The following is a 26,031-nucleotide window of genomic DNA, read 5'->3' as shown; positions in this document are numbered from 1 at the left end:
CACGATTTACAGAAAAGGCAGGTTTATTTAATCTCTGGTTACTATTGACTACGGTGATCCCTAAAACATAGGATTTGGGAATTTCAGCGGCTGTGGCCTCACCTCTCATGAAACTCAAACTGGGGGCCACGCGCCGGACGCACGGTCACCGGACGCACGTATGCAGCGCTAACCTGTGTGCATGCATGGTTAAAGCAGGGGACCCGTGGCATGGCTTATCCCGCTGCCAGGATATTGTTTGATGGGGTTGGGTGAAAAAGTGCCGCATTTTGCCCTGAAAAGAGACGGTCAACCTCTGGTGCTTTCGTTTCTATGACTACAACTCCCATGATGTGTATCCGGCACTGATCTCAGGGGTTATCCAGTCACGTGTTAAAGTTAGAGTGTCCGTGATATGATTTCAGAGCGCGGGCAGGATACGTTTGGAATTAACCCTTGGTAACCCAGCGCCATCACTATGGAACGCATGTTTACATGTACGGGCTCAAAATGCATTGTTTTCAATGGGTTTAGGGACCGTCCATTGTCCTTAAGGGGTTAACACTGGGATGCTCCGGCATCCCATGTATTGTGGACTACCAATCTGAAGACTCCCAGCCAGGCACTAAGCTGGCAGTTGCACACAGCACAGCTAGAGGCTCTGTATCACGGGATGTGTGTTAACCCTTTCTATCCTGCCTTTTGTAAATATTGCATCAACCCTCCCAGGCTGAAGCATGCACAGCCCACCATACTTCCAACCTTGGCTTAAGGGGACCCTGTTACTAAACAGCCTGAACAAAGCCGGTCAGGTCTTCTGGACTTGCAGGACTGCGAGGATCTGTTTTGGTCAAGTGACTTAAAAAAGCGCTTTAAAAAGTTTAGTTCCAACTTTTTAGAACATCTTCACGGAGCACCGCATGCGGAGGAAAGACGATGGATTCCAGCAGCTCATTTGCATGCGTGGGCACATAGGAATGTCATAACGGGCATGGGGTCAAGGAACATGATGATGATCTACGTGTAGGCTTATAGTTTTATGGGTGCGGATAGATTAGTTAGGATCTACACTCTCACTGTGAACACTGTTTATGGAACAGGATCCCTTTAATTCATCAAGATAAGATCCGGATCAATTACAAGAATATTCCAAAAATGTTACTCTTCACGATGTCACCTTATCAGCTCTGCGGCATTTTGGAAAAGCTGCGAACGAACTAAATGGTAGGATTGGCACAAAAGACAACAAGCAAAACCGGGTGAGCCGGCGACGCGCTCCAATCAGATCACGGTCTCGAACAGGGTGGCTTTCTCTTTGCTGAGCGTGATCAGGGAATCCGGTGGGAGAAGTTTGGTCTCGGCCTCAGGAGTGAGATATTCCAAATGGTGGTGACCCCAAACTGGGGTGGTCAACAGGTGCCAGCGCTGTAACGGATCAACAGGTCAGACTGACTTCCGCACACATCAGGGACATCTACATATTATATATATTATATATTATAACCCAAGCTCACCTCCCGCAGGGATCCCTTCGATCGAAGAAGCTTGATCACCACGGTCATCGGGATGCACAACATTGATGACAACGCGAGGCCCCAGCCGATTGCTTCTCCCCACCAAGGGTAGACATAGGACTTGTTGTAAGTCAGCGGCTTGTAGTTGACAACATGAAACAAAAAGATACCCTGGAGAGAGAAGAACAAGAACAGCTTCAGCTTTATCCAAACTTTATTATTATCCGGTGTCTTCTGCTGCCAAATCATCTCGTCCTTCCTGACTTTCCATTCATGGGGCAGCTTTTCACAGCTAAATAACTTGGATTATAAAGAGGAAATCACCTAAAATGTCCAAAGTGCCCCAAGAAAATAGAGTTTGTGGTCCCTCTCATGGTTTTACCTACTATGTAGTTTTACTAACTGTATCCTACGCAAAGTATCACGAGAGTTCCCAGGTATGGAACTGTAGACCACGGATGTTCTTCTCCAATAATTCTTGTTGGAACCTTGACACAAAGTGTATCATTTCTCGCGAGCGCCTTCTTCAGGCCGATTGCCTCTGGTGGCTCGTACCCCCTCTGTACCATTGGCAGCACCCCCTTAAAACATCTTGTTTCTTAAAGGATACATTGTATGGAGTGTGTAAATGGTGCAAATTGAAAACAACCTTACCACACAGACTAAAGGTGTGAGCACTGACCAGCACCATTTCATGTAAGGGAGAGGTCTGTAACCGATCATCCGGGCAATGTCATCCATAAATCTGTCAGCACCTGCAACGGAGAGCGACAACTTTTAATGGAAATCCGGATATTAAACCCAGAATCCCGGGCATCAAATAATATTCTATGGGGTTAAGGAATACCCATCCCATTGTACAGCGCTACGGAATATCATGGCGCTATATAAAACAATAAACAATAATAATGACACAAAGGAACGACAACCAGGGTACGAAATGTGTTTCTGTGATGGCAGATACAATTATTGTTGTTGCCTGATTGCCTGTATAATTGAGGTTTGTGATTTAGTACATGATATACATTATAGATTAAATATAGCATACGGATACTAATGTATGGAAATATTATGTCGTCTTTTTATTGTATTTTTTATTGTTTAATATGGTATTTTTTTTTAATAAAATATATATATTTGTTACAAGAAAATTGTATTAAATCGTACTTTTCTGAGCGATCTTACCATAAACCCAGGCGATGACCACACATTCCCAGAATGCCTGCCACAACAAAGTGATGCCGCTCGCTGAATAATAGTCGAAAAGCTGGAAGACGTACATCCCGCCCTGACGTGAAACATTCACAGAAGAAGACGTGTCAGAACGTTTCGGAGGAGACGACACCGAAGGCTGACGTGGGACATTGTTTTGGACTCTTAGGGTCGCCGGATCAAGTTTTAAGGTCATAAACCAAGACTTTGGGTCTAATGGGGGCTTCAATAAGTTGTAGGGCACAGTTTTGAAGGCCATTTTTCACACTCACCTCGGTCACCATGGAGAGGTCAATGATGAAACATAAGAGGCAGCAGAGTGCAGCGGTGACCTCCCTGCGCACAAAGCCATTAATAGGGTGAGGAAATAAATCCATAATCCCGGTTAAGAATCCCTCGACCCCCACAAACTGTTTAGGGACAGAAGAGAAGATTGCATTGCGTTAGCGAGCATGGATAATCCAGATAGACTACCTAGTTCCCTAATTCCCAAAGCTCCTCTGCAGGGGCTGCTTCGTTGAGGTCTCATCTTTTTCTCCACCTCTGCTTTGTCAGGCTTTGCCCCGTGATGGGTTCAATATCTTCTCTGCCAGAGGTCCACATAAGAGTAGAGAAAGAGTGAAGAAAAGAGATTTTCCTGGAACGGGGCAAATTCTGCTCAGCACATAGAGATGTTAGAAAAAAATCAGAAACGTACGTCAGAAATGCCTGAATTCGGACTCTGAGGGCCAGAGAACCTTCAAACGTTATTTGGGTAACCGTATGATATCTGAAAACTTAGAACCTCAAGGATAGACATGGACACCCACGTTCTGAGTCCTACAAGGTCAGCATTTGTTGATGTTTGCGAGAATTTGAAAGCTCAGCTGAACTGCTTCCTAAAAGTGCTAAATAAAGCTGAGTTTGGCCCAGGAAGACGTTACGGACTTAACAGATATTTTTGGGGAAGAAAACTCTAATATCCCATTTTGAGGTATCCTTAGAAAAAAAAAGTGCCTATACCCCCACTGGGCACATCTGATGGAGTAAGGGGTTAGTTTAAGGTGAAGAAGGTAAAAAAGTTAAAATCTGGGTTACCATAGGAACTAATTGAAACCATAAAGTATATATATATATATATATATATATATATATAATATATATTATATCCTAGTCGTCTGGGAGGTGGAATAAAAAAAATGGAAGGTGGGGAAGAAGCAACTGGTTACTGGATCGGATCCTGACCCAACGAGCTGGTTCAGCAGAATGACAAATATTATTCTACCCCGCTCCCAAATTCTTTGTACCTACCTGGCTATCTAGGCCAAGAACTAAGAGCATAAAGAAGAACAGAGCAGCCCAAATCGGTGCAAAGGGCATCAAGGTGACAGCTTTCGGGTAAGCAATAAATGCTAGTCCTGGACCTGGGAAATCAGACCAGCGAAAACCAGTTACAAAAGTTAGAACTGTTTGAACACTATTAATATCTCGCTAGGACCATAAGCCTGATAATAGATTCCCAAATATCTAGTTTTTTAATGTCTAAGATTAGCTTCATGCATTTTTCCCAGGGTATTGTCAGTTAAAAAGATTCCCCGTTTCGCCCCGTTCCAGCTCGGTTACTGGGTTGCTACGACCTCAACTCAGCCAACGGAAATGGAAGGCCGCCAGCTGCAAAGCTTAGCTCCTCTTCTTTGTTCTCCATCTCCAGAACTCACCGGACTCTGCGACTTTTGATATGTCAACTCCTTGCTCAGAGGCCATGAAGCCCAGGACCGAGAAGACGACAAATCCGGAGAAGAAGCTGGTGGAACTGTTAATAGCAGCCAGTATGAAGGCATCTCTTTTTGGGAAGAAAGAACATAATATATCAGAATCATGTCATCAACACCATGAAAATCAGATACATATTCTGTCTTCGTGGGCTTACAAATAACCCAAATAACCCAATGAACCCAAGAACCTAAGAACCTATTGTTCCAAAACATCTTCTCATTGCTATTAAATCCTAACTATTGTCAGGTCCCATCACACGCTTAACAAAGTAATGATTGTAGGGTGGACCTACAGGTTCTAATGATTACTGGAAGCTCTGTCTGCAGCTATGATGAGTACAAGAGTGGTGGACCCTTTGAGATCTACCTGGGCATCTATATACTCTCAATACCCTTCTCAGACAAAATGCAAGAGAGAAGACAACTAGCCGCTTGTTCCTGAACAAAGACGCTCTAACATTGCTACATTGTTTGGTTTTCATCCTAAAAGCAAAGCAACAACCTATAAAAATTTTTTGCAGAATTTCTTTTAAATTCTTGGATCTAAGAGATTCCTGGACATAATAATCAAGAATGTTCCTTCTACATCTAACCTCATATGGCAGCGAATTCCACATCTTAGCCGCTACTTTTTGTATAAAATAGACAAGTAGAAACCTTCCCTATGTTGAGTTTGTTTTATCTTGTCTTCGCTGATGTATTTACTGACCTGTAGCAGTTATTGTGAAATCTGTTGTAGCTACCGAGGGCTGTCAGGGCTCCTAACCCGATAGCATAAGAGAAGAATATCTGAGTTCCAGCATCAATCCACACCTGCCGGGGAGAGATGGATGAAAAGAAGCAAATTCTATTTTATTATTTACACTTCAACCAAGAATTTGCAATGAATCCATCTGTACACTAGAGGGCAGTATAGCTCCAGAATTCATCTACAGTAGGAGCATAATGTAAGGAATGAATCCATCATTCATTATCTTAGCTCCGAGGCAAAGTCATTCAAGGCATATTTCACTTTAAATATAAAACATTATATATATATATATATATATATATATATATATATATATATATATATATATATATATATACACATTTAGGTTTTTTATATCATTTTATTCATAATAAAAATGATTCCGTTCTGGGAATTCCCATCTAGAATTATGATAATCACAGCTGGGATAAGTGATGTGTTTAAGTAGGGAACTGTCCAAAGCCTGACCCAGGAAAGTGCCCCTTTGCCACCCCTAAGGAATTGGAGGGTCTTCTCCTACATGTAGGGGAAGAGATAATATGGAAGTCAGGGCCGGCCAAGTTCAGAAGCCGTGATGTAAATTGGTTACAAGGAAGATCTGAGATCTTTCTTGCTGGCCCGTCGATCCCCAATTGGGCGATATGCCCCTTCTCTCGTCTATCAAGAGACATAAAGTACTTGGGAAGAGAGTATAAAGAGAGGTAAATAAACAGATAAACACATAGATGATGGGAGAAAAACGAGCAGACAAATGGAATTACGAGACACAATTTAAATGTCATTCCATCAAAAAGCTCACTTTAAGACCAGATTTACAACTTGTCCGAAATCTTAGCCGTAACTTACCTGAGCTTCAGCAAGCTTAGACCAGTTAGGTTTAAGATAGTACACAATGCCGTCCAGAGCTCCGGGGAGAGTGACTCCATGGGCCAAAAGGACTATCAGGACAACATACGGGAACAAAGCGGTGAAGTACACGACCTTAAATAATACATAAGTAAAATGATCACGGTTGGTTAAATATTCATTTTTAAAGGCCCTGACAAAAGATATTGCAAGCAATTCAATAAAATAATAATAAAGACTTTTCAGATCTACAAATTAAAGGGTATTTTGGGTTTGAGATCCATATTTTTGACTCTGTGGTGGTTAGAGCGGAACGTGGATAATTTATATGAAATTTTGTTGCTGATGTAAAAACTCAATCAGTCGTCGGTCTCGTCTTAGATTCAGGAGCCATATATCTATCCCATGTATTACCCTCTACCACTTCTGCTGGGAGGCTGTTCCACTTACCACCAGCAGGGTGACTGTAACAACCGCCGTTATTTTTCCTTATGACACAAAAACGGGGCTCAATTGATTTTCTTCATTAAATTCGGTCAGCGTTTTAATACGTTTGCATTTTTACAGTTCCACCAAACTAAACAATAAATCAAATAGATGAATGAGTCTCGTCGGGACTTTAACAGACCCAATACTATTAGATTTAAACATATTTTAGAACAATTTTATTATTCGTTTCGTCGGGCCCTGCACTACTGTCTGTGGTGTAACTTTGTATCGATCATTGCGTTATTTCAAGCAATTGAATGAAAATGGACTTGATCCTCTTCCCGTCTCTGGTCCTTTGATAAGCCCATTAGTATTGGAGGCAGAGCTGCGGAGATTAAACTCCGAAGCGACGTGATTAATCCTGCCGAGGAAAGCTCGGCTCGTGACCTACATGACAATGAGCGCAGCGAGCTGAGAATTGCGCCTTTGGGGAGGTTCAACAACAACAACAAAAAAAAGGGCTAAAATCTTCAGTACTTAAAGAGATTACTTATCAAGTATGATTCTCCCTCTTAGCACTTATTAGACATAAACCACGGACCGACCCCTGCATCGAGAACAAACAACAGTGCGGTTCGTGTATCAGTAAAGCTTTATGAGTGATACATTTATACATCTTCATGGCCGTCCACAGACGGGGAGAGGACAACCTCCTAGCCCTATCCAACGATCAATGATTAAGATGCTTTATTAAGATCTTAAATAATGGGTTAAATTTTAAAGTAGCACTTTATATAATAATTTGATACCATAGATATATAAGAAAATGTATCTGTTAGGCTAGAGGGCTATTATAACATCATTGGCACAGAGAGATGAGGTTCAGGGTAACCTCGCTCCATTAGTAAAGGAAGCTCCCGAGACACCTATAATTAATTCATTTTTTAATTTATTATGAAAATGTATTAAGAAGTAAATTAGGAAATCATTTTAAGTATTGTTTTGAGTTGTTCTAGGATAGATAGCTTCTTCTCCAGACATGGGGGTATGCTGGTCTATCGAAGGTTAGCCATGAGCTACATGTTGGGGTCTACTGATTAGGATGGTGGTCTATCATCCCTAGTACATTGCTTTTGAGGGGCCCGCAATGTCTTCACGTGTTATAATTATGGATAAGACCGAAGATACTGCTGTTTGCAAAAGTTCTATTAAGAAACATTCATTAGCGGAATATACCGGGCTTTATCTATAAGAAGCTCCGTTACCTTTCCCGTGGATTTCACTCCCTTCCAGATACAAAAATATACGATGACCCAGGTCGCCAGCAGGCAGAGTATCATCTGCCAGTTCAATTGGCCAGGTTCGCTCAAACCACTGGAGATCTGTAGGACTTTGTTCCTGGAAGAAACGCACAGGGTCAAGGCAGATAAGAACCGGTTGGCCCACAGAGGGTTGCTGGGTCCACAATGGAAGATTAGTGCCAAACGCTAGCAGGTCCATAGAGACATGGCCCAACCTTGTACATGGACCACGAAGGTCAACAAAACGAAGACCTCAGATCTACTAATATTAATGAGCATGTTTACTACTTACTCCCAGAACTCAATGACAGGCGAACGTTTGTTCACAAGAGCATCACAGCTGAGGTTGTAGACATTTCCAGAGCTTGTAACGTTGGCTGACGTCCCATTGATGCAATGGTCCAGACGGAAGACTTCAGTGCACTCCTTGGTATTCCACGCGTGGCCGCACGTGGCCCAGGGCAGGGTGTCGGTGAAGGAGTGCACCAGGTAATAGAGGCCCCAGACCAGGATCATGATGTAATAGGTGTTACAGAAGAATACAATCACCATTGAGGCAAAGCCGAGACCTGGCAGAAAGAATAAGCCGTCAAACCTCATACTTCTACCGATACAAATTATTTCCCAAAAGAAGGACATCTGGAAGGCATGTTAAATACAATAATACATGAACATTTTAGGATTCAAGTATAATTCTTACAAAAATCTTGCTGCAAGCCTTCCCAGATGAGGGTTATAGCCTAGGGGAAGGGGGACAACAACATATTAATGTCTACGGGTTTGGAATGGGGTGTGCAACGAGCTCATATAGGTGTGATGGTCAGGTGTCCACATACTTTTGGCCATATAGTATGTAAATATATATATATATATATATATATATATATATAATAAAACCATTCCTTTATATTATTGTTCACATGGCCTCGCGGTTTGCTTTGTACCGTCTGCTCCTTTAGTTATTGCGTTATTGTGTTATTACAAATGTTCTCTCTTACATTTAAAACAAATATATAAAAGGTTACAAACATAATGAAAGATTGTCAATTGTCTGCTTGCTCTCACAAAGCAAGATTTGGGTGAAAGTCAGGATCAGATGGAATTCTTTTAAAGAACTCAAACCCCGCTGGCTTCTAAAAGAAAATATTACTTTTAATCCAGTTCTTCTGTAAGTTGATATGCTTTTGTTAAACAGACATGCCCTCAAAAAAATATTTTAACAGCTCAAAAGTATTATGAAGAATATACAATAATATTGTGAGTATTATATATTAACGCACGAGCACCATGGGGGTTCCGATCATTAACAGCCAACAAAAATCAATGAATAAAAATGGTGTCAAGAGATTTATAGGGTTCAAAGGGTTAACCCTAGTGAGTTTCTCTCGCAACAAAGGCTGAGTTGACCCTATACACCCGGTACAAATTCCCCAATCAGTCACATTTCCTACGTGCTTCTGCCAAATAACCATTAAAATTAATTAAAAAACACAAATATGTCACTTAAATAAGCATTTGTTTGTGAGCTAACCATTAACCTTTACTGTTCTATATCCTTATCATCGAAATTGAAAAATTTGTCAACCAGGACAGCTATCGGAAACGGCCTTTGTGGTTTAATCATTAAACAAATCATAATATAAATAAAGGATATTGCGTGTAAGAAAACATTGGTGGATGTAATATTTATGATTAATACGGGGTAATAACGTGTAATTAAACTATTATAACAAGGAGACAAGTGGACGGGCTGAAGCTAACCTGTAGCTTTCCGGCTAATAAAAATAAACTATAATTCATAAGGTTTCGCCGTTCCGCAGCTACGCGTTGTCCCCCGTCTAAGCCGGCAGTCCTCCCGTCCCAAAACCCTGGTGGATGGGGGGGCATTTGCCCCTTATGGTGTGCTGAATGGGCCAGGTACAAGGGAGATCTCTGATTTCCACCAAGGAAGCTGTACCAAGCCCCCTCCGTCTCTGTATAACCAATTTGTGCCTTTAGGTCACCCAGCGCCGTAATATGACGTCATATGTGACCGTTGGTTACCTTTAAATAACGGGGCGATGTTCCACGCTGCGATGCCGCCTTGCTTCATGAATTGACCCAAAGCAATTTCCAGGAAGAATACCGGGATTCCTCCAACAAACACAATCAACAGATACGGGATCAGAAACACGCCTGCGTAGACAAGAAAGCAGAGTCCGGCCATTACCGGGGAGCAGAGACCACCAACCTTCAAACAGAATAAAGACACAAAATCCACCGGAGCGCCTCGGCAACCACCTCTCCGGACGCTCCGTGCTTTTAACCAGAATAATTACCATTTTTATATATATATAAACCTCATTAAACACACATCAAATTCATGTGAACCGCTATATTATAAATGATTACACCCATGTAGATCTTGGAACACGCTTACTTACAAATGTTAAATAAAATTATAAATTAAAGGACCGATCAGGACTTCTTATCACGGCGCATGTCCAATCACTACCTTGAATCTGACAAATCCTGATCCACAAACTAATTCAAAACCTAGTTTTTCTCTAAATTCTGCTCTTACCTGTTATTTGTCCTCTTATATAATAAGGGTTTTAATATTCTGCTTCCATCATCTAATAATTACTGATATAATACTTTGACCATGGAGGAACCTGACAATGACTTTCCCCCATGGACACTGCTCCCTGAACCCAGGAGATCCGCTGCTGAATTCTTCCACATTCACATAAACCCATTACAGCGGAGTTCATGAGCTGTAGGTAGCCGGGGCTGTCATGGGGGGGTGGGGGGGATGGGAAGGTCAGTCAGAAAACAAGAACAAAAAAAAAAAAAGGAAAAAACAAACAAACAAAAAACAGTGAATGAGAACATTATTATAAATTATACGCAGTCTGTATTATATACCTAAGATCACATTATTTCAGCACGATTACGATATCACAAGGATAAATACACGGTAATTAGGCTAAATAATTCATTAAAATAGGGTTTGATTCATTGGGTTTGGCAGCCAATCCTGATCAACTGTTATCGTTCTTCTGATAAGGCCCGTGTGATACGAAGGAAGAATATTTATAAAGAATAGAGACCAAATGGACCAAAAAACATTACAATTTGTCCTTTCGTCTATTTGATAATGAATTCAGAGGGTTTTTTCCATCTTGGTACGGAATTCATTGATACTGACCCTTAATCACTCCTCATTCATGCTCATGCTCTCTAACACTCACGCTCTCTCGCACTCTCATTCCCTGTCTCCTTTTCCGCAGCTGCACATCTTGTCTTCTTGTCATGGACAGGGTCACGGAAGCAGACAGCGGAGAAGGTAGAGAGACGCTGAATGAGAGCATGAGAGAGAGAGAATGAGAGAGAGTGAGTGAGAGTGTGAGAGAGAGAATGAGAGAGAGTGAATGAGAGTGTGAGAGGAAATGTGGAGCTCTCTCCTTCATTTTCATTTGTTTCCTTGGGGGTCCCTCCTCGTTTTCAGGGAATTATTATTATATATATATTATTTATTGTTTTATATAATGCCAACAATTACACACATTTTTAAATGTAGGCTTTTTGTTTGTTGAATTTCTGTGTCCTTATTGGATTTGGTTTTTGAGCAAAGCATTTATAATTCTATCATTAATAGAAAGTCACCGACGCCTGGTCCTTGACGGACCTTTTACTGTGGCTTCTTGTCCATGTCCCACCAAGGCCACCTCAGTTGGGTTGGTGAACTGAACCTATTCACTTTCAACAAGCCAAGAAGAAGAAGGACTTTTCAAACCTGAAGCAATAAGTGGAGGTTCAAGGTCCATAAACGGGGTATTCCGTACTTCAAAAGGTGTCATGGCCAAGAACCAGCTGTGTTTATGAATCTTTTCTAGGGGATTATGGAGGACGCTTATAGAAGACCACTGAGACATTTTATGTGGACCCACCACCATCGTTTTTCTCTTTCAGAATCTGATGATGGTTTTCTCCTGTCCTCCTGTCTCCTGTCCAGGGGAGGCAACACAGCATTGGCGACGGTTACTTAAACTATCTAGGACCCTATCGTGCAAGGGGTCTCACCTTTCAAGGCTCGTCGTAGAACGCTATGAAGCAGACACTGCCCCTAATTATTTCAGGAATATAATGTTTATCAAATTGTCTTAAATTTGGACGACATAAAAAACTGTCATCCTTCACGTGACTCGACACGCCAACTTCACGCGTGTGCAGCTATGTGTTCCATACATCGCGTCTGGCAGCTGCCTATGGGCTGAGCCAGTTGGGTTCTCCTCTATATCACTAATAAGCAAGTAGGCAGGTATCTATACACTTACGTTACCTACGGCACCAGAAACCCTAAGGTGGGCCCTGGGGACAACTCACCCCCCCATCTATAAGGTCTGCATGCTGGCGAGGGGGGGGGGCAGCATTTTGCGCTCCTCCATAGAATAAACGCTGTTCTAGTATTTGATGTAACGATATTCTTTTGTGCTTTAGCAGCTTCCGGGGGTTTTGCAAATTACCAGGAGGGAACAAAGTTGCAAACGAAATGGAGATACATTGTAGCAAAAATGTATAATTTATATGAGCTGCCATATCTGGTTCTCTGATCGTCCGCCCCGTTCCGCTCAGATCTCGGCATATTAGCTCCGACGGATGGCACTCCCCCCCCTTCTTCCCTCCCTCTTCCCTCGGCAGATTTCCATTTTTAGAGCGTGTGACTCTCTGTAAGTCTACGAAGTGGATGGGGGGGAGCGGAGTGGGAAACGGGCTCAGATTACTCATTTTTATATAGGTCATAGCGTCTTATTAAAGAAACACAAGCAGCGATTGCCCAGAAAAAAACAAAAAAAACCCCTGATTAAGGCGAAAAAGGCTGAAAAATAATTATTGCCCCAGCAAAAGCAATGATATACCGGATAATTTGGGATCTTTATCTTTATCGTTTGAAATTTCCATATTTTTACAGAAAGAAGATCGGAACTTCAGTTTTTTTGTTTTAATTGGGGTGGGGGGGCACATCGGTTAAATGGCAGATATTAAAGGGCCAAAAAACTCAATGAAAGTAACCTTCAACGCTCCATCGCGAACACGTGGTTTACCTCCTCCGTTTTTATAGCAGAGGTACGGGAACCTCCAGACATTCCCAAGTCCGACAGCAAATCCCACGCAAGACATGATGAAGTCCATCTGACGGGTCCAAGTCTCCCGTTCTGGGATGGGTATCTTGACTGGACCCATGGCAGGCGCCACCAAAGGGGCAACAACTGCCTTCTCGTCCGGGATCGCTTCCCCCGCTCCCGTCCCCTCCATTTCTCGCGCCTGGGAGCATCCATCTTTTTCTGAAAAGGACACAAAAAGACATTTTATTCTACTTTATATAGATTATCTCGACAACAGATACAACCCGCGACTTTCCACTAATAAATAATATGCTAATAATACCATAATTTTTTTCTCCTCTGCATAAACCCCAGCGCTGTATACAGTAATATAACCCCCCAGCGCTGTATACAGTAATATAACCCCCAGCGCTGTATACAGTAATATAACCCCCCCAGCGCTGTATACAGTAATATAACCCCCAGCGCTGTATACAGTAATATAACCCCCCAGCGCTGTATACAGTAATATAACCCCCAGCGCTGTATACAGTAATATAACCCCCAGCGCTGTATACAGTAATATAACCCCCCCAGCGCTGTATACAGTAATATAACCCCCAGCGCTGTATACAGTAATATAACCCCCCAGCGCTGTATACAGTAATATAACCCCCAGCGCTGTATACAGTAATATAACCCCCAGCGCTGTATACAGTAATATAACCCCCAGCGCTGTATACAGTAATATAACCCCCAGCGCTGTATACAGTAATATAACCCCCAGCGCTGTATACAGTAATATAACCCCCAGCGCTGTATACAGTAATATAAGCCCCCAGCGCTGTATACAGTAATATACCCCCCCGCGCTGTATACAGTAATATAACCCCCAGCGCTGTATACAGTAATATACCCCCCCGCGCTGTATACAGTAATATAACCCCACAGCGCTGTATACAGTAACCCCCAGCGCTGTATACAGTAATATAACCCCAGCACTGTATACAGTAATATAACCCCCCCAGCGCTGTATACAGTAATATAACCCCCCAGCGCTGTATACAGTAATATAACCCCAGCACTGTATACAGTAATATAACCCCCCCAGCGCTGTATACAGTAATATAACCCCCCAGCGCTGTATACAGTAATATAACCCCCAGCGCTGTATACAGTAATATAACCCCCCAGTGCTGTATACAGTAATATAACCCCCAGCGCTGTATACAGTAATAACCCCCAGCGCTGTATACAGTTATATAACCCCCCCAGCGCTGTATACAGTAATATAACCCCCAGCGCTGTATACAGTAATATAACCCCCAGCGCTGTATACAGTAATATAACCCCCAGTGCTGTATACAGTAATAACCCCCAGCACTGTATACAGTAATATAACCCCCCAGCGCTGTATACAGTAATATAACCCCCCAGTGCTGTATACAGTAATATAACCCCCAGCGCTGTATACAGTAATAACCCCCAGCGCTGTATACAGTTATATAACCCCCCCAGCGCTGTATACAGTAATATAACCCCCAGCGCTGTATACAGTAATATAACCCCCAGCGCTGTATACAGTAATATAACCCCCAGTGCTGTATACAGTAATAACCCCCCAGCGCTGTATACAGTAATATAACCCCCAGCGCTGTATACAGTAATATAACCCCCAGCGCTGTATACAGTAATATAACCCCCAGCACTGTATACAGTAATATAACCCCCAGCGCTGTATACAGTAATATAACCCCCCCAGCACTGTATGCAGTAATATAACCCCCAGCGCTGTATACAGTAATATAACCCCAGCGCTGTATACAGTAATATAACCCCCAGCGCTGTATACAGTAATATACCCCCCAGCACTGTATGCAGTAATATAACCCCCAGCGCTGTATACAGTAATATAACCCCCGTAGCGCTGTATGCAGTAATATAACCCCCAGCGCTGTTTACAGTAATATAACCCCCAGCGCTGTATACAGTAATATAACCCCCAGCGCTGTATACAGTAATATAACCCCCAGCACTGTATACAGTAATATAACGCCAGCACTGTATACAGTAATATAACCCCCCAGCGCTGTATACAGTAATATAACCCCCAGCGCTGTATACAGTAATATAACCCCCAGTGGTATAAATTAAAATTTTGTCAGTTTGCTGCTTTATAACTATAAAGAAATAACCCAGCATTTTTTTTAAAGGTGCCCCCAGTAATTATTCAGCTCTGCTGAGTCTTCAGTCCGAAACATAAAATCTCCACTTAATTAATCAGACGATTTTGCACAGTAACGTCAATTTCTCCTCCTTGTACAGCCAGGAAATTACTTGATGTCATTATATAGCCGATTGGTTAATAATTATCTCCTAATTGGCGCATGGGTAACAAGAATCCGGTCAGGAAGGCTTTGGATGTGAAACTTAATCCAACTACAATTTACAGTAAAACTACCCAAAATAAATGTAGAACGTGGATGTGTTTTATGAACCCATTTTCTCAATGGCCTAGTAAGAAAACTCAGTATTGGTGTCTTCCGCACCCCACTCTTTGTTATAGAATAACAGGTTATGACATCATATGTCAACTAAATTCCTTGGCTTATGGTGGTTGTGGAGTCACATGTTGATTGGTACGATCGGGTCTATGTCTTCTCTGGGACCAACAATGTAGAAAATGGCAAACCCACACTTGTAAGGATCCTTTCCTTAGGTTACTGCTGCTAATGTCCTCTGTCCTATCCAACCTCCATAGAAAGAAATGGTATGGCCCACTCCAAAAGTCAAGGTGCATTTGTGCCGCGTTTACTCAATGAGTGCTGCTAATGAGTGAATGTTTTGAGGGCCAAGTCCCTTTGTTAATGAACATATGCTGACATGAGTGGACCTTTATTGTTGGACTTTGTGAACCCTTTCTTTCAGTGGATCTTGTAAATAAGAGACTAGGCTGCTCTGGGACATCTTATACCACATCTTGGACCAAATTCACACGGAAAAACCTAAATTATGATCACACTTAAAGTGTTGGAGTGTTATTAAACCATGAACTGTTTAACCACAAGGGCAATATGTTCCTCTAGGCACCCAGACATGTTCTCATTGTTCTTCTTTGCTACACTGTAGCAGATACATCTTCCTTTTTGCTTCTTTGATTCCTGCCTTATGGTCAACTAGAGCTTTTACTTTCCCGTAGTAGTGAATCTACAGGAAAAGGATCCTAGATTGATATTATAATTATAATATATCATAATATATCATAATAGACTTCATAGTGACTAAAATAGTGTGGCCCTTTATTTAAGAATGACTTATGGCATGTGCGCTTTGAGCAAAGAAGATCTGGGGTTAAAGGGGTTCGACTACATTTCTCTGCGGTTGTTTAACGAGCTCCTGTAGACGCTACATTTAGCCTCTTGACCAATCAGCAGCCTCAGACATGCGCGATATATATATATATATACGTCGACTATGTGATAAAGTGCCTCCCGGGGCCTGCTAAGAGGATTCTGTAAAATGGTCTTCTGCTGGCGTAATTGATATGAGTGCTCGTTTAATCATGTAGAGCCTGGCCATGCCTGTCTGAGCCGGGATTCCGCACACCGTATTAACGTACCAGGGGACATTCGAAATAAGCAACTGGAACTGGAATTATGGGAATTATGGAATCATTTGGGTAACAAATCTTCCTTTCTATGGTAAAAGATCGGAGGTTCTCAACTACGGTCAACGCTCCGTGATTTATCTATATCAGGTTCACTATGTTTTAGGAGAACATCATGAAATGATTCTATTATGAAATTACAGAAATGGATGGAGAAATAACGCAATTACAACCCAGAATCTTCGCTGTCGTTTCTATGCCCGCCGTCTCTTATTAACCGTGAAACACTCAGAAGGGTCCAACCTGGGGTCAGAAGTCCTAAACCCAAGCGGGGAAGAAAGAGAGCAAATCCAGGTTTACTTCACCAATCCCAACAGGGGAGGGGGGGGGGGTTCGGGCATCACCCTTTAATGGGTTTAACCCTTTAATTTCCAGGTGAGGCAAAATAATCCCATTCTCTGAAAAAAAAGAAAACGCAACATTCTTCTCTTTTAATGAAACCAATGGCACAATGACAGATTTTAATTACTGAGTAGTAAATAGCAGCGCAACAGGGATCTGCTTCCAAGCAACACATATCTTCTGCTTCCTTCCCAATCTCCTGGTAAACAGGCGTTCCAGATACGGGCCGCAGCTATCCTTGGCTTTATTACGCTCGTACTATATCACTAATATCACAGCATCTGTCATTACACCAAATATCAAGGAGGAGGTAATAGTTTTGTCGATGAATTTGGCAAATGAAGTGATGGCGCCTAATGATCTCAAAGTAAAGCGTGGTTCCCTTTAACTCTGGGAATATCAGGTATCCCGCGGTATACATCCTTCATTAATTATTATTATTACCCTTCATAAAAAAGTCAAGGTTTCCATGATATTAGAGCCGTTTTGAGAGCTACTACATAAAATCTCAGCTATGGACTATTAAAGGGTTAATATTTCGTAAAACTCAGGGTCGGCTCATTGAGAAAGTTCCCAGGTATGACCATGAGGCCCCAAAAACGGACACAGTTTCCGCAGTTTGCGTCAATATTGTTGAGATTTTTAGGGTTCTAGAACCCTGAGCTCCTGGAAAAGAGGGGGGGGATCGGGGGAGGAAAAAGTGATTCGGGCATCAAAGAGGGAATCAGAATAAAAAAATGTTCAGTTATTTCAATAAATGCCGCAGTTACCTAATTACTTATCAATAAGTCACAGGGTCATGTAAAAAGATCTTGCTGAAGACCATAACCCCTGAAGCAGAATTGTCCGTCTCCGTCGGGTTGGGAGATGATCATCGTTTTCCGGGGAAGTATCACAGGAAAACATCAACGAAAACATGGGAAAAATCAGAAAGGCTTCGCAAGCAGAACAATTAAAAAAAGAAGACGTGGGCTTCGGTGACGACCGACGTTCTGGATTGCAGGTCATCGCTGCAGCCGACGATGACCTTGGCAGCTTTGGCTATGAAAACGGCCTCCTTTCCCCCATCATTTGTATTCAAAGCTCGTTCCAGGATCAGGCTTCTTCTGACATCACAATGCAGAGAAGTGACTCATCATTCAAGCCCTAAATCATGGCACGCAGCCAGCCCACAGACACCTACACACGTCGGGGGAGGACTAAAAAATAAAACCCACTGCAGAACCAACGTGAGCCTCGCCGGCAGGAATTACGAAGGCGATTATCAATTCACACACAATCCGTCCAGAGCCAGGAGAGAATATTATCACGGCGGGGGGGGGTGGTGGTGAATTGGATACATTTGTCTGCGCCCTCTTGCCGTCTTTTGAATGAAATTATCTCAAGGACAGCGTTAATGATCGGATCACCTTGAACGGATAGCAGGGTTTTATATATAAAAATAATTGCCGGACGGAACGGTTTGAAAACCTTGCGGGCTGTGCTATCACAATATAACATATATTATATAATATAACACGATAGAACAAATAGGATGGAGAAGGAAAACAGATGTAGGCAGCATAGTGAAATCACTAGGACGGAGGAGAAAGGTGGTCTTGGCCATCTAGAACATCCGCGCTATAGAATAACCAACATGGAAGGGAAGAACTCAAACTCACTCTGGCATACTCCACACTACTCTAGATAGAGGAGGCGAAAGGGATCTAGAAGAAGGATCTACAGGTACCTAATAACATTCCAAGATTCACACGCTTCGCTAATGATCGACATTTTTGTGTAGTCAGGGAGATGACATGGTGGCCCTGGCACTTTAAGGCCAGTGGGCGCCTGTGTGGCCGATGGCTATATATGCCCAGCTGCACGCTATGTTCTTGCGCTCACGTATATCCAGTTTGCTACTGGAGTGGGAGAGGTAGGAGTGAGTGGCACCGTCGGCCAGCAGCTCACCGGGCAGTGGCCAGCTGTGGCAGATGGCCAGGCTGAGCCTCTGTGTTCCTTCCACTTGGGATCTGGAACCAAAGAGAATGAGGGGTTCTGGTGCCTGCGATTTGACGCCCCGGTGCACATTATATGAGGAGATAATGAGATGATGATGGATAAGCCCCCTGGATCCCACCATTGAATTCTCAAGCAAGGAACCCAAGCTGCCATGAGTTTTGCAGCAGGCAAACATTAAAATTACTGAAATATGGTAAATCCAATGTATCCGCTGTTCCAATTATTATTACAGAGTGATCAGTTTAAGGGTCAAAAAAAGATGCTGGGGATGCATAAGGTTGCAGGAGGAGAACATTATCATTGGAAGCTCCTCACATCCAGTTGTGTCCTACGGCATCATCCTACTCAGGAAGTGCTCCAGTGAGCAGGTGCGAAGGGAAATAGCTTCCTCCCAGGCTGGAAACAGCAAATATATACCAAAGATATAAGTCCGAAGTCAAATTTTATGCACCTTTGCTCTTGCATTCTTTTTTCAGACATGTCTCAGGAAAATGAGCACACGTAGCAATGTAGGATGCATTATAGAGGTCAAAATTCAATTTAACATTTTGTTTAAATCTCTTACGGCACTCGGCCAAGACATCATTTCCCACGGGTAGGACCTCAAACAAATCCAAACTGCATTACCAGCAAGCACACGGAAACGGCGCATATATCGCAGACCTTTACACTAAGACATCCTTCCTGGTAAATAAACGAATGATATCGCGTTAGTGATTACAGGGTCATTATCTGTTTAAACCCCAAGCCACCTACAGCTGTCGGGATGACCTAGACACAGCAACGAGTGCTGACGCATTCCGCCTCCTTAATCAGGTCCACGCAAGGCTTCTCAACTTTGACTTCCTTTTCTTTTTAACTCTTAATCCCAGGATCATTTTCCACTCCTTAGTGAGTTGGGACACCGTTAACCGGGCCAACATGTTCACGATCATTCATCGATCGCGCTCATTCATGAGCATTTTTTTTTTGTGCTAAAACTCTCTGGATCTCCAAAGGTTAAGTGTATCGGTGTTGTTTCGTAGAGGAACAATGGCCACTCAGTGAGTGAGAGACGACACACACTGTTACCCACCTCCTATGCTCCTAATACAATGAGGACGTTTGTACATGCGCCTCCTGACTGTGGTCTCAATGCAGTCCCAAGTGCCGAGCTGCAGTGTTGACCATCGACCTTCTGACTTTGGTGGAAGCTTGTGCTTTGCAGTAATAATCATTAAGAATCTTTGGGGACCGCCAGCCGGTTACATCATAGTTCTATTTTGATCTGACGGTTAAGAAAGGACAATAGCAGTAGGTATAGACGGAACGCTCTTTCCAAACCACGTCTGAGGAGGTATGTGAGATAACCCCGGTTGCGTTGCATACGGGGAATATCCTTTAAATGAAATTATTTTAAAATCAGCAGTGGCATCCATGGCACGTCCAAACCTTGTGTCATTGTTGGGTTTGATTTGGTGACCTTGAGAAAGCCAACGTCCTTCCTACAGGGAAGATGACTACAAAGCCAATTTTGGGGACAAAACATGACGACCTTCTTAGAGCCCCGGCCGAAAGTTTTTTAGATGAAAAACACCTCCGCACTTCGGTTAAAAGGCTCTATGGTGCCCGCCTTGCCCGTAGGGGCCGAGGCTCAGCGGAGAGTCAAGCTTATCTACACTGTATTTTTAATAACGGTTCTTAACATCCTTGGGAGGTCACCCAAAATGTTTTTTGGCTCATTAAATTAGTTGGTGGTACAAAAACCAAGAACGATTCACTCGGCCAAACAAAAGGGGGACAGAATACGACAGGTTAGGATTATACCTGTGGTGCTGGCATCCAATGGGTTAACCTGATAGGATTCTCGGTAATTACAAGGCTCTGTCGCAATGCACGTTTCATATGGACATGGGGTTCATACCCCGTAACATGCGCAATACTACGGGAGGATTTTTTATGTTACATTAAAAAAAGAATATTTTGTATCCGTCGCAATTCTTTCATAGATCAATTACCTCCAGGATGCGCCACAAGAGTCATTTGTAATAATTGTATTTATTTTAAATCACGAAAAAAGAATGTTTGTTAAATGAGAATCAGCAGTTCGATTACCGATTACCGGTGGGGATTACCGGTGTGGGGGGGGGGTTGGGGTGTTAAACACTATAGTATGTTCATATTAATAATCGCCGCCGACAAAATAATACAATTTAAGATCCAATCCTTAGACTCCAGAACGGGGAGCGGATGACATGCGCATCCAGGCGTCCCACCGTTCCTCTGAATGGAGTCGTTGGGACACAATACGTGCGTACGTGTCTATCCAGACGTAAGCAGCCCCCCCACCCCAAACACTAATGCGGACTGCATATGCGGAAACGGCCACCAAACTGGGAGCTTTGCGCATGTACTGCGCTGCTAGATAACGCTCCGTAGAATCTCCTTTATCCACACACAAATCAGGCTGGAGGCAAATCAGATCTACACATCATATATATATAAATAAATATAATATAAATCAGATATCGCATTTCTTTACACCAATTCCAGTAATTAAATGCTGTTTTAACGCAGATGTCATAAACCACGTATACAAAGACCATATATAATATATATATTATATGATATATACTATATACATATTATATATATTATATACTATATAGCGTGCCACGCCGTTAACGGTCATGTTACGTGATGGCAGAATCTCTGATGCACACAGATGACCCTTATTTATTTTTATGTTTTTTTATTACTGTATATAATTATTTTATTACTTATATATATATAAGGGCATTGTAACATTGTAACATACCTGCGTGCTTCTCTTTCGGAGTCGTTGGTATACTTCTCATTTTTGATGTTTAGATTTCTTCTGTTTTTTTTTTGTGTTTTTTTTTTTTTTTCAAAGCAAATAAAAATTGGTTTTACTTTTCTTTATTTTTTATTATTCAGTCTTAAGACAAAAAAAAAAAAAAAAAGATAGAGAGAACCTCGATGAGCCGGGGAGGGGGTTCAGAAGCAATCCACAAAACACTTAAACGTGAGTCTGAAGAACCGCATTGATGAGGTTTCCGAATGAGGGAATGAAGCGTCAGCAAACGGACCGCTGGCGAGGGGAGAGCTTCTTCAGAAACGGAGAAGAACGTCCATCGCACACGGCGTCTCACGAGCCACTGGATACTCGTCTCCAAATAAAGAATGGAAATAACGGTGGTGAAAAAAAAAAAAAAAAAAATCCCAGCTCTCTCGCTCGCTCCCTCCCGGCTGATCCTGATTGGTCGGAGGCTTGTGCTGTCGGAGCGGCATCGACAAAGGGAGATGCACCTGCCAACGCTCTGCCGGAATCACAATCCTCTTAATATTTATTCTTTCCCTGCCAGACAGAAAACAGAGACCCCGCACCCCACCGCCTCCGACGACAAATCGCCAGCCTGGGGGCTCTCACACGCCCCGCTTTATTATCCCCGCATACATTATATCCCCCGATTTCACAACGCAGAGACGGTCATTCCAGACCGTAGCGAGAATTAACCCCGCGTAGGCTGATTTAGAAACATTAGACTGTGCCGGCAGATCAGCCCCCCACCCGCCTAGTCTACCCGTTTCTCCTGCTGTAAGGACTCAGACCTTAATCAGCCACTGGTCTCGTCTTAGATTCAGGAGCCATATGCCTGTCCCATGTATTAGCCTCTGCTACTTCTGCTGGGAGGCTGTTCCACTTATCTACCACGCTCTTGGAACAGTAAAACCTCCTTATATTATATCAGCCTCTGACTCTCTAGCTTTAGATTATGGCTTCTTGTTCTAACATTTCTCCTCCTTTGAAACAAATATACATTTTTTTAATTCCCTTTAAGTATTTAAATACTTGTCACATGGTCTCTTTCTCCTCCAATGTGCCGCAGTCTTAGATAAAGCTGCGATAAGTGCCGTTTGAGGGTAGCCGCTTTTCCTTTTTTTCTTTACATTTTTATTAGTTTTATTGTTACGATTTTGCAGGGAGTGATGCAATTTTTTAATTACTTTTTTCAGATTTTTAAATATCTTCAATTTGCAATTTTTAGACCGTTTTAAGCTTATAGCCAAGAGACCCCTCTGTGGCAATGTTGCTTATTTTGCACCCCAAATTCCTGTACCCCTATTTCCTCCCCTGATGCCCCTCTTTTCTAGGAGCTTGGAATGTCTTGTTAAAGCCACGCCCTCTAAAGCCAACCTATCCATATATGGTTATGTGGAATGTGGGGATTTACGATGATCTATTCGGATGCTATTTTGTTTTACACTTATATACCCAAATTCTTTCCTGAATCAGTTACCTATAAATATATTTTATTTATTGGTAATTTGGGGGATTTGTTGCAATTATTGCAGCACACATACTTTAGTTACTCGAGATAGAAAATGATAATTTTATGTAACTCCGCCCCTCGGCTGCCTCATCTGAAACCAGGAAGCATTTCTATGTACACTTTCTGCACATGCTCAGTAGCGCTCCCATTGAGAACGATGAAGCAGCAGCGAATTATACGTAGGGTTAGCAAAATACTCAAGACAGCATGCGTGTGATTGGCTGCCGGCGCTCCATACGGTGGGAGTTCTACCGGGCATGTGCATCAGGCGTACTGCGGTATGCTCCCTGCTTGCCGTAGAGGCGGCTGGGGGAGGAGTTAAATAATTCTGCATCTATCTGTGCGCTGGAGCCCACAACGAATAGATTCAAAGATGAATTTTACATAAAAATACGTCGAGAGAGCAGGAATGCGTAACTACAGCAGGATCTTGTTTCAATCAAGATAAACCAATGACTACGGGTCTTACTGAAAGATCCTCCGAATAATCGAAAATGAACGGAGTGGTTAAGGTCACATGACTTTTTTTTTTTTTTTTTTTAGTTCGGTCCTAGCTACTCAGTTGGCTAATGACAGCGAGGCTTTCACATAAAACAGTGTATTGTGTTAACAATATGGTGACAACCCCACTTTAATGCCCCCCGAGGGGATTTAAACATGCATGCCACGTGTTTTCCAACAGTCTTACTTATACAGCCGAGCCTCCTCGTATTGCCGTATTATCAGAATGTTTAGGGGTCAGATTTCTTGAGTTTCTCTTATTCTTGTGACTGTAGTAGATGCAGGGATGATAGTCCCTGTACCTGCTTCTTCAGGATACAGGTAGGTTACTGGACAGAAAGCCAAATCCAAGGGAATCGCCAAGGTAGTATACATTGTACGGTCTGTAGGCAAGTCAATGGTTTCCATGGGATGGGCAAGAGACAGTTTCTTAAGAGGTCCATCTGAAGAAGAGACCTCTGAGGCTTAAAATGCAAATCTGTATTGGTGATAGATCTCTATCTGAAGCCTCTAGATGTGACCATGCGCGTGTATCAGACACCAAAATAATCTCACACGCTTCATCTCTGAGCAGAATTTAATGATTCTTTTTTCTGAAGACATATACCATATTTATAAACCAAAACCCTGTGTACCCTTGTTCAGCCGGCACCCACCATTCCTCCGAACGCATCTCATTAACTCATCTTCCGCAGGGGACGGGGGGGTCCAACCGCTAAGGCAGGGACCTCTTACAAGATAGAGTGCACATGCGCATCCAACGAGAATTAAGGTTTCTTTTTTATTTTAATACAGCAGCAATTCTCATCACAAAGTGGAAATAGTTAATATGCATAGAAATCCGACTAAATCACATCCGGACAAAACCCAATCCATGTAAATACCGGTCAAAAAAAACCCCAAAAGACCCCAAAAACACTAAATAAAAGACGTCATTAATAGCGTGCAGAGGATTTTACTTACTTTATTTACAACTTGCTTTTACTGGGTCAAGAGGCGATTAGAAGCCTCGATCGCTACGAGGTCCGCACGGCGCGGCGGATTAGCAGCTCTTTCTAGCATTTTTTTTTTTTTTTTGTTTAATAATCGAGAAAGATCTTTTGAGCTGAAAACCGAAAATCATGTGTTTCCAGGAAATAAAATGCAAAACAAAAGAATAATCTGATCTACTCGGGTGAAATATTCATTGAGAAATCGGCCCTACAGCCATGAAGGTGTTAACCCCCGCACTACGCACTCATTGTTAATGTAACAATGTTACAGCAAAATCATTAAGTTACTGTAACTCATTCAGAACCCCACGAGCGACACCATATGCAAATGAATTAATCTCTGCTGTAGCTTCTCATTTGCATATGAGGGTGCATGTCTATGTAACAAAGAGAGGCAGAACATTCCCTATTGACCTTGTAATCTCACTTTATTACCTACTCTGTATGAAGCCTCGTTTAGGTGACAGAGCCTTTTCAACAAATTCCCAAATAAGCTTAACACTCGAGTTAATTAAAATGCCAGCATTAAGGTCGCCTAGCCCCAAAAATACGTAATCAAAAGCAGTTTATGTTTTTATGTCAAATTTTAAACACAATTTACCAAAATATCATTATTTTCCTTGGTATTTTGTATTAAGGTTCTTATCCCCCCCCAAAAAAAATTAAGGTTCAAGATGACATTTGTCCGAGTGTTTTATTTTAGGTTACGGTTTGATAAGGAAACAGAAGACTGTATTAACAGATGTATATTAAAAGAGATGACGGTAATTACATAGCCAAGTGTCTGGAAACGAAGTTTAACCCTCTAAGCACCAGGGAAGCATGCAAAACCTGGTAGGCAAAGCCATGTCACTCAAAGGGTTAAAAAAAAAAAACACACCCCAAAAATAAATCAGTCGATGCGCTGAGCGTTTTGTGCCGCGAAGGAACAAACATCTCGATGCTTCCTGCACTAAGGTAACATTTGTATTAAATCAATAGACGACCATTACAACGCGTTTCCACCGCGAGCCGGAGTGCAAAGCCGCGAAGACGAGAGCTATTTACGTTCAGTGCTACGAAACTTATCCTCTTTGGGTGGTTTTAACGAAGAACACAAGGTTCTCTCCGGAATCGGATCATCAAGGTCGACGTCGGAGCGAGGTCGTCTTTAATCATTGGAACGTTCTTGAGACCTCGCGGCCCTGGCTTCCATGTATTCTTTCATGAACCAAAAAAAAAAACTAACGTTTTAGTCTTTTTTGCTTAATGCCATCATTATAGAAATCCGGCGTTATCGATGAGCCCCAACCTAGCCATGGGGGGAGGGGTGAATGCCGCA

The 26,031-nt window shown here is 42.5% G+C and overlaps 1 protein-coding gene across 2 annotated transcripts; it reads right to left on the bottom strand.

Annotated features, from left to right (window-relative positions):
- Positions 1-855: 855 nt before the first annotated feature.
- On the bottom strand, positions 856-22,271 carry LOC128500308 (sodium- and chloride-dependent creatine transporter 1-like). Of its 2 annotated transcripts, XM_053469415.1 has the most exons (14): positions 21,681-22,271; positions 12,874-13,113; positions 9,830-9,961; positions 8,079-8,355; positions 7,751-7,883; positions 6,057-6,191; positions 5,169-5,272; positions 4,403-4,527; positions 3,996-4,108; positions 2,978-3,115; positions 2,679-2,781; positions 2,148-2,248; positions 1,494-1,664; positions 856-1,404 (listed from the first exon to the last, which is right to left on the bottom strand). In XM_053469415.1, exons 1-14 carry the CDS (start codon positions 21,718-21,720, stop codon positions 1,261-1,263), a joined length of 1,956 nt encoding a protein of 651 aa, XP_053325390.1. In that variant the 5' UTR covers positions 21,721-22,271; the 3' UTR covers positions 856-1,260. The 2 variants fall into 2 exon arrangements, with proteins under 2 accessions (XP_053325390.1, XP_053325391.1); XM_053469416.1 differs by lacking the exons at positions 12,874-13,113; positions 21,681-22,271 and adding an exon at positions 10,350-10,488.
- Positions 22,272-26,031: the final 3,760 nt, after the last annotated feature.

Source organism: Spea bombifrons, chromosome 6 (assembly GCF_027358695.1).
Source record: "Spea bombifrons isolate aSpeBom1 chromosome 6, aSpeBom1.2.pri, whole genome shotgun sequence".
Taxonomy (NCBI): domain Eukaryota; kingdom Metazoa; phylum Chordata; class Amphibia; order Anura; family Pelobatidae; genus Spea; species Spea bombifrons.
This window is presented reverse-complemented; position numbering and strand designations above follow the sequence as displayed.

What these genes read in the sequence shown, in the direction of transcription:
- LOC128500308 (XM_053469415.1), bottom strand. Translation starts at nt 21,720, where the DNA reads ATGAGAAGTATACCAACGACTCCGAAAGAGAAGCACGCAG. An exon ending in GAGTGAAATCCACGGGAAAG is followed by an intron (nt 6,192 to 7,750) that starts GTAACGGAGCTT and finishes GTATTATTTAAG; the next exon opens with GTCGTGTACTTCACCGCTTT. An exon ending in CTAAGCTTGCTGAAGCTCAG is followed by an intron (nt 5,273 to 6,056) that starts GTAAGTTACGGC and finishes TCTCCCCGGCAG; the next exon opens with GTGTGGATTGATGCTGGAAC.